Below are 9,510 nucleotides of genomic sequence, written 5' to 3' on the forward strand. Positions count from 1 at the left end.
CTTCCACCTCTGAACCATCCACCACCACATCCACCTCTGAAACATCCACCACCACGTCCACCTCTGAAACATCCACCACCACGTCCAGTTCTGAACCATCCACCACCACATCCACCTCTGAAACATCCACCACCACGTCAGCCTCTGAACCATCCAACACCACCTCAGCCTCTGAACCATCCAACACCACCTCAGCCTCTGAACCATCCAACACCACTTCCACCTCTCTGTTTACAGAGAGGGGACTGGGTGGAAACGATGTCATGTTGAAGTCACGCGTTTTCCGTTTACCGCTCGAATGGCTGCTGGGACGTGTAGTTCTACTGGTCCCCTGTACTTGCCGAATATAAACAGTTTTGAACTACATGTGGTGAACGGGGTAGCGCAGTCGCAGATGATGGGTCGAAAAAGCGCATGCGATTCCTAAACGATTCCAGGACCCCACCGTTGTCGTCGACTGAACCGCGAGGATATTCTGTTACCCCGGTAAAGCCGACATGTCTTTGCTGTCCTTTTGCTGTACAGACCATTGCTATTCAAATGAAGCAGCAGCGTGAGATAAAGTCACTGAGCTCATATCTGCTACTGTACGACAACTAACTGCTTAGGAACACGCCTTAGCTGCTATCAACTCTAAAATGTCTCACGTAAAGCAAAGAGTTAATAACTTCACGTTGGCATTGGTAAAACATGAAAGTGTTCCTGTTGGCGTATTGAAATCGGTATACAATTTGAGCAAAGTTGAAATCTGCAGTTAGAACTAATTAGAGGGTTTACTGTTCCTGCAAGTGGTCGAAGGTTAGCTTGAATTTGTATAAATCAAGGTTAGCACTGGCAGAAAATTAATGGCAGTTATATATATATATATATAATTTAAAAATGTGTGGAGATTTACGTCTCTTTTTTTGTATATTCTTCTTTTTCAGGGAAGACGTGGAATTTCAAAATGGCAGGTTAGTTGCTATCTCTCTATTAAAGAAGGGGTGGGCTGCAAAGTACTTGGAATGCAATTTTCACTCCCTGCAAAAATTGGGCCCCTTTAGCAGGCCAGTTTTGGCCTCCAAGCCTCATGTTTGAAATCTTATTTAAAGTACAACTCCACTATACCTCGTTTTCTCTCTCTCCCTCCCTGCACTGTATTCAGATATATTCAAATAAAAACTATTACTATGGCAGTACTTTTATGATGTAATCTTGCTTCTTGTTTCAGAGCGGGCCAATAACTTTCCACCCCTGCCCAAGTTTGTAAAAATAAAGCCATGTTTTTACCAGAACATTGAAGAGGAAATACCTGCACCCCACCAGCTGCTGGTACGCAGAGTCTACATTCTCTGGATGAGTAAGTGTCTTCAGTTTCTTCAGAACAGGAAGCATATGGATTCCTTCCATTTTTGCTGAGAAAGTACTTATTTCCCTTTGTTTTTTTTAACGCACGCTTATTTCTCCTCTTTGCAGTGTATTCGGGAACACTGTGTGTAAATTTAATCGGATGTATTGCTTGGTGGGCCGGGGGTGGAGGTGCCACAAACTTTGGCTTTTCCCTGCTCTGGCTCATCCTCTTCTGCCCCTGTAGTTACACCTGCTGGTTTAGACCACTCTACAAAGCTTTCAGGTCAGTTATCATTTAGTAATTCCCACAAATTTATGAGCAGCTTCTGATTACACGCATGCATACATTACAACTTTAGCATAACATCAGGCGTACATTAAAAAGTTCTTATAAATGCAAAACAAACTCAGATGACACATTATCAAAGTCAAATGTTTACCCAGGGAGTAAAACTGGCAGAGAGAAAAACTAATGGCTTTCAAGCATGTTCCAAAGAAGAAGACTATAACAAGCAAAGGCTCTACGGTAAAAGCTGTTTTGTTTTGTTTTCCAGTCTGGAATGCTTAAAAGGCAGCAATAAACATAATATAGATCAAGGGAAAATGAAAATTCATCTGTATCTAGCTGCATTATTCCAGAGCTATGCCAAAAGGTGCAGATCAACTGAAGGTTTTTCAGGGTGCTTTTAGAACAACCCGATAATAATGAATTACAATACTCGAGCCTACAAGTAAAGATGCATGAACTACTATTTCACCATGACTCTTAGACATGACTATTCTAATTTTAGACATATTGCGCAAATGCAAGAAAGCAGTGCGCCATATTTGGTAAATATGCGCATTGAAGCACATATCCTGGTCAAAAATGACTCCAGGATTCCTTTGCCAAGGTAATGCCATTCAGAGTAAGTATCTGGTTAAACACAGTGTTTCTAAGCTTTTTAAAGTAAAATAAACTCGGTTTTATCTTAATTTAGAAGCTTTAAATTAGAAGACTTTTTATGTCTCTTAAAAAAGTCATAGCTTTGAATCAGTTAGATGTTGAGTGAGCTTAAGAGAGCTGCTTGCACCATGTGTCAAGAAAAGTGGTCTAAAAGTATTTCCTGAAGATTATATATCTGATTCAAAGTGTGTCAGTTTCAAGGGTTTACGTACTACTATCTGCATGTGTAATTTTGTGTCAGTATGTTCAGGAAAGATGAGGAAGATTATGATCGCCTCCACCAGGGACATGTATGTTTTTGTTAGCATTTGATTGCATGCATGTATGTCTCACTCTCTGTAAACATGATGGCTTCAAAAGTTTATCATAAATTATGGTAAAACTTTCTAAGCGTGTGGAGTGGCGTCATGTTAATAATCCATTAAAATTTTACTTCCATCCACCGATGTCTTCAAGATCATCTTAAGGATTTATTGGTTGAAAATTGACCAAAAGCCTTTTAACTTACAAGCTAGTTAATAGTTAATAAAAGCGGAAAAGGTGAGCTTTTTTGGTATTTAAAAGTGAAATAAAACAAATCTAACTGAAAGAAAAAGATTATTCATAATTTTGAGAATAAAGTCAAAACCTTGAGATTAAGGTCACAATTCTATTTTGAGGAAAAAGTCGAAACGTGGAGATTACAGTTGTCGTTACAAGACAAAACTGCCACGGTTGCAATACCCTCTGAGTTAGTAAAATCGTTCTTGGTAACTAGGAAGAATATGATTTCTCTTTTAACACATAATCATATTGTGGCGATAAGGACATTAAAAAGATGGTCAGATTGAAAAACTTTGAAGTAGATTTTGAATTTTTTTCTCAAAATAGTTTTTCGGTTTAATCTTGAAATTTCAACTTTCTTCTCAAAAGTATCGACAATATTTCTTTTCTTATGCAGCCCTAATACTCATAGAATGAACTCTTTAGAACGGACAGAAATCAACCCAACCGGTCGCGGCAGATGGCCCCGCCCCTCCCTGAGCCTGGTTCTGCTGGAGGTTTCTTCCTGTATGATTGTTGGGGTTTTCTCTGTATGTATTATTGTAGGGTCTACCTTACAGTATAAAGCGCCTTGAGGCGACTGTTGTTGTGATTTGGTGCTATATAAATAAAATTCATTGAATTGAATACAAGCCCCCAAAAAGTTTGATCAGCTCTGACTGTGCTGCTTGTTTTCTGATTTGAATTTGCACCCATCTTTTGAGTTTACTGAGAACATTTCCAGCTTTTCTGTGACTTGTTCATGTTTCTCTGCAAGTATGTGTGGTAGTTTGACTCAAATCTTGCCAACAAGAAGGAAGAAGCAACTTTGCCACAGAAATGGAAAACCTTCGGGCTTTTTTTCTACTGTATCATCTTTGTATTTTCTTTTCTTATTTTCTTCATAGGGCTGACAGCTCGTTCAACTTCATGGCCTTCTTCTTCATCTTCTTCTTTCAGTGTGTCTTGGCCCTCATCCAGGCTATCGGCATCCCTGGTTGGGGAACATGGTAAGTTGAACCAAACCTGCTTTGAACACCACACATATTGGCTGCTAGTTTATTTATTTATTTAGTTATTTTATGTTATTGGGTCATGAAGGTTTCTCTCTGATGATCAAGGCAGCTGGAAAATGTGCTTTTCGCCACACATGGCTGTTTCTCATCTGTTCAATAAAAAAAATCATGAAGTTAACATATAAGGAGGTGAAACATTTCAAACTGTTTTAAAATTGAAAATAATTGCCATTTTTAGCCTGTTATCTACCCAGTTGTATGTAAATACAGAATGAAAGTGCATTTTTTTTTTTTGTATATGTTTGAGCTGCAGAATAACAATGTGGTTTAAATTTTGTGGATTACTATTTTATTATTTTTTAAATTTCGCAAAGTTTTTATGAAGTGGTGTTTCTAAACCGGTTTCATGTAGTACTGACATCGATCTGTTTTTAGAGACATTGTACTCTCATTGGCCACATTGTTAGGTACACCTGTCCAACTGTTTTTTAAGCACTTATCTAATCAGCCAATCACATGCCAGCCATTCAATTAATTTAAACATGGTCAAGATGACCTGCTGATTTTGGCGGGTGGGGGGGTCATTCGTGATATCGTTATAGCAACACTGTGCCTTTATGTCCCTCATGCACAACAAAGTGACATATCTGACAGTGAGAAGTGTATTTCTGCTGCTGAAGATTTGGTAAAAAGGGAGCTGCTCTAACACCCCCAACATAGCGCAATACTTTTGGAAAATATGCTAGAAACCTGTTCCAGCTGAATGGAACAAACTTCTTTTCAACACTCGAGGCAAAAACACTGTGGAGTACAACTGGGCTAGGGTGACAGGCAAATAGGAGAGATGCTGGCAGCTGTGTACAGTCCAAAAGTAAACAAATGGTTCAACCAAACGTCACTGGTGCATAGCTAGTTAAACTGCGTATAGACTGGAAGAGCAGAAAATGGATGCAAATCATTGACGTGGTTATATATTGTTTGGCAAAGTACATGAGACCAGTTTAAACGGTGGGAAAGGAAGCTGTTATGCAAATGGTTAAAGAGACCAAGCCACATTACAACATCCCAGATAGAAAATCTTTTACCATTTTTAGTGTTCAGTGTCTTTTTTTTTCTGCTTCAGAAGTATTGTGGCACATTTTCTTAAAAAATATAGTGATTTAATTTTGAGGCTATATTGCCCCCAAATTTAAATGTTGCATGGTTGTTGGTGCCATACAAACCGGTCGGAGTATTTTAGAAACCGTTGGATTTTCCCACACAACAAACTCTAGAATCACAGAGACTGGTCCCAAAAAGATATCCAGTGAGCAGCAGTTCTTTGAATCAAAATACCTTGTTGCTGACAGAGGAGAATGACCACACTGATTTGAGCTGATAGAAAGGAAAAGTAACCACTCGTTAAAAATGAAGGGATGTAGCAAGACCACTGTAGGGAAAACTCCTGCCAGCTAAGAACAGGAAACCTGAGGCCATAATTCACACAAGCTTCTCAAAATTGGACAACTGAAGATTGAAAAAATGTTGCCTTGTCTGATGAGTCTTAATTTTTACTGCAACATTTGGATCGTGGAGTCAGAATTTGGCATGACAGCATGTAAGAAAATGACAGTGAATCCACTGAGCTCAAATGGCCTCCACAGTCACCAGATTTCAATCCAATAGAGCAACTTTGAGATGTCGTGGAATGAGTCTCATCATGGTTGGTCAGCAGAGAAATCTACAGCAACTGTGTGATGATATCATGCGATTATGAACTGAAAAGTTTCCAGGACGTTGTTGTATCTGTCACCTAGAATTAAGGCAGTTATGACAGCAAAACAGGATCTAACCTGGTACTGATAAGGTGTACCTAATGACCATGAAGGTGGCCAGTAAGTGTAGGTCAAGTAGTATCTTGTTTTCTTTCTTTTTTTTCTTTTTTTGTTAACATAAAACATGAAAACAGGGGTGGCTAAACCTCAGCAAGTCTTCTCCTATTTGGAGGATTGGTGTTTGATCGCTGGTTGCTCCAATCTGTATGCCAAAGTATCCTTGGGCAAAATACTGACCCCCATGTTGCTCTCTGATGCGTTCTTCAGAGTGTGAATGTTAGATAGAAAACACTTGCGTGTAGAAAAATGTCTGTATGAATGGGTGAATGAGGCAAGCTGTGTAAAGCGCCTTGAATGCGTCAGTAAAAAGAAACACTCCATATAAGAACCAGGCCAGAAAATCTTTAAAAATGTAGGAAGTAATAATAAAAAGTAATGATAATAAGACTTTTGGTCGATGTGTTAGCTGATCATTGCTGCGCTGTTTGTTGCTATGCCTCAGTTCTCACTGCTTCGTGGCTCTTTTTTTTTTTTTTTTAATAAAACTTTAAATTGCATTTGTATTAAATCCACTTTGCTAAGTGCATACTGTCTGATACACTAACCCATAAAACTCCATCTCACCCTCACCAACACAACAAAGCGGCTGGATTGCAACAGTGAAGTTTTTCAGCCAAAATGTGGGCTCTGCTGTAGTGATGCTTATCACAACTCTGCTCTTCACTCTGGTGACTGCTTTAATGGCACTGGTTCTCATTAAGGTGAGTGAACGCCTATGCTGAAAATGCACACGCACTTACCTTTACCTTTGTGTGGGTCAACGTGCACACAGTTCCTTGCAGACACCAAAGCACACCAACAACTACCTAACACACCCACTTTCTCCAGGTGCACAGAATGTACCGTGGTGGTGGCGGTAGTATGCAGCGAGCTCAGGAAGAGTGGAGCACCGGGATGTGGAAGAGTGCCACGGTGAGGGAAGCGGGGCTTAACGCCGTCGCTCAGACTGCCCAAGGCCCAAGTTTGCCACAGTACCCTACGGCGGTGCCCAGCTATCCCGACAACAGTCACTGGTGATGGCTAAGAATCGCCTCTAGGGGGAGACAGATAACTGGCAGTTTAACCAATGTTCAAGAAAGCACTTCAAAAACGCCATTTATTTAACCCTTACTTTTCAAAGTATACAGGTGTGTTTTATGAGAGGACAGAGTTTTATCAGAAAGCCTCTACACATGTGGTAGAGGACTATCCTTAGATTATACCATTCCATTTCAGCTTTGTTTACATCTAGTCCTTAAAATGAATGACTCAATTGGAAAAAGAGTGAACACTTTCAAGAGTGTGTGAGAGATGTGTGCCTTATAGACCTCTATAATAGGATTGTTTTTGTATATTGCCAGAATTGCATGCTCGAAATAATGGTATGCTGAAGAGCAGGGTTTTTTTTTTCTTTTTTGCAAGAAGACTGTGTACAAACTGGTGATTTTTTTTTTTTTTTTTTTTTTAATTTTAGGTTTTTGAGCATAAATTGAGCTTATTTTTGATGGTCTGCTTGATATGTCCACGCTTGCCTGTGATGTATTGAAATGCACCTTACTGTTGTGTTCAGATTTTTGCATGTTTAAAAAAAAAAAAAAGCCTGAACACCTGATTTTTGCCTTAAAAAAAACACTCTAATTGTTCTTTTTTGTTGTTTTTTTTTTTTTTTTTTTTTTTGTAAAACTGGATGCTTCAGTGAAGCAACTCTTCTGTGCAACTTATCATTGAGCCAAAACACTTTCTACTCTTACGACGGAGGGGGCTGGGTGTCTCCACCTCAGTATTTCACAATTCCTGTTGTTTTAAAGCTACAGTTTGCTTCTAGTGGTCAGTGCCCTGCAGTGACAGCACCTTATCAGCTGTTGCAAACCTCCAGCAACTTTCAATTTTCTCCCAGATAGACTGAGTTATTGCATCTGGGGTCTACACTGTGTTGCATGCAGCCTGCTGTGGGATTCTGAATGAAGGCGATTCTCTTATTACAAATGAACGGATGTGATGTAAACAGTAAAGACGGGTACAAACCACTGGCTGAGTGAACTAATGCATGCAGATGTGGTAACAAATTGTTTAAACATAGTCTAATATCAGACATGACTGAGGAATTATTGGATTTTTTTTTTTTTTTTTTTTAAAGAAATATGCATATATGCTGGTAATGCAACACCGTTGATCCAGATAAAGCTTGTTTGAAGTAAAAGCGCTGTCATAAAGAAAGGTTGCTCCCTCATAGATACACAACTATTTTTTTTTTCTTTTCAACATACTGAAGTGCCCTTTATGGCCAACTGCCAAATTTAATACTTTGATTTTTCTGATATTTGATAAGTGACTGATAAAATGGATATGTTAAACTAACACTGTTGCAGCATTTCAATAAATCTTCTTTTTCACATTGTGTTTGCCTGTCCCTGCTTATCATAAAAATACATGTAATTGTTGGATTTATGTTGAAAGTCTTAAAAATGAGTCAGTTCTGCCACAGCTACTTTAATATAGAGTGAATTTAAATCTTTTTACTTGAGTTTTATATATACTTTTTATGCTGTCTTTAAACTGCAAGCAAACTCATGTATATCAGTTCAGTTTTGATAGTCTGAACACCAAAAATCATAGAGAATGAGCTTTTCAGCTGTGATTTGAACCAGATGCCAGTCTGATTTTTTTTTTTGCAAGCAGTCCTGTCAGTTTGTGGAGCTTGTACATTTCTTGCCTGACTTCACTCTCTTGCTGTGAGACACTAGTGAAATGCTTCGGGGTATGAATAAAAGTATCTCTTGACATCCTGAAATTCTGGATGAAATCTGCTCCAGTAAAGCTCATCATGTTGCAATCCTACTATTCTTAAATTCAACTAATCTGAATTTCGTCATACAGAAGTAGCAGCTATTGCTTCACAAGAAGACCCTGAAAATTGATAATATTTCACCCTACAGTTTTACTGCTGATGAATTCATTTCAGCAACACTATTATCCTTTAGCTCAGGGGTCCCCAATCCCAGTCCACGAGGGACGGTGTCCTGCAGGTTTTAGATGTGTCCTTGATCCATCACAGCTGATTTAAATGGCTAAACGACCTCCTCAACATGTCTTGCAGTTCTCCAGAGGCCTGGTAATGAACTAATCATGTGATTCAGGTGTGTTGACCCAGGGTGAGATCTAAAACCAGCAAGGACACCGGCCCTCGTGGACTGGGGTTGGGGACCCTGGCTTTAGCTTTTCAAATAGAGCCCAATACAGGATGTTTAAAACTAATACCAATATTTGGATACATTAGCTGATTTCCTTTTTCTTTCAGATGCATAAAAAAAGAGATTTTGCCATCATTTGTTACATGAATTTACTAGTTTACACTCCCACTACTTAGTTCAAATTGTTGTATTTGTAAATTCTGAAGACATTGGTTGCCAACAGGAAGTTGCACTTTACATAGTTTGCCCACCAGGGGGCAATGTCAACACTCATAACAACTCCCGTGTCTTCTTTTTTTAACTTTCATGTTTTGGGCCATCATTAATAGATACTAACCGATTAGCAAATATCTATCAGCAAATAATGTCAATTTTCCAATAAATAGGTCGGGGTCTAATTTTAATAACTTAAACACCTCCTAGAAAGTCAGTAGTCTGTTGCTTGACTAACAAAGAGAGACAATTATTTGCACCTATGACCAACTTAGAATTGATAATTAACCTAGTGGACTGTGGGAGGGAACCCACACAAGCACCTTTAGGAAATTCTTGCTGTGAAGTAATGGCGCTAACCACTGCACCACTGTGACCAAAGAACAGTATTACAATGCATTTCACAAAGGCAAATAAATATTTGCCATAAGGATCACACA

General features: G+C 38.9%; 1 protein-coding gene across 1 annotated transcript; it reads left to right on the forward strand.

Annotated features, from left to right (window-relative positions):
- The first annotated feature begins 372 nt into the window (after nucleotides 1-372).
- On the forward strand, nucleotides 373-8,059 carry scamp4 (secretory carrier membrane protein 4). The gene is made up of 7 exons (XM_080877799.1): nucleotides 373-486; nucleotides 927-953; nucleotides 1,211-1,339; nucleotides 1,456-1,612; nucleotides 3,706-3,807; nucleotides 6,271-6,388; nucleotides 6,516-8,059. The coding sequence occupies exons 2-7, from the start codon at nucleotides 947-949 to the stop codon at nucleotides 6,702-6,704; spliced, it is 702 nt and encodes a 233-aa protein (XP_080733925.1). The 5' UTR covers nucleotides 373-486; nucleotides 927-946; the 3' UTR covers nucleotides 6,705-8,059.
- Nucleotides 8,060-9,510: the final 1,451 nt, after the last annotated feature.

Source organism: Rhamphochromis sp. 'chilingali', assembly GCF_963969265.1.
Source record: "Rhamphochromis sp. 'chilingali' genome assembly, chromosome: 3".
In the NCBI taxonomy this organism is placed as follows: Eukaryota; Metazoa; Chordata; class Actinopteri; order Cichliformes; family Cichlidae; genus Rhamphochromis; species Rhamphochromis sp. 'chilingali'.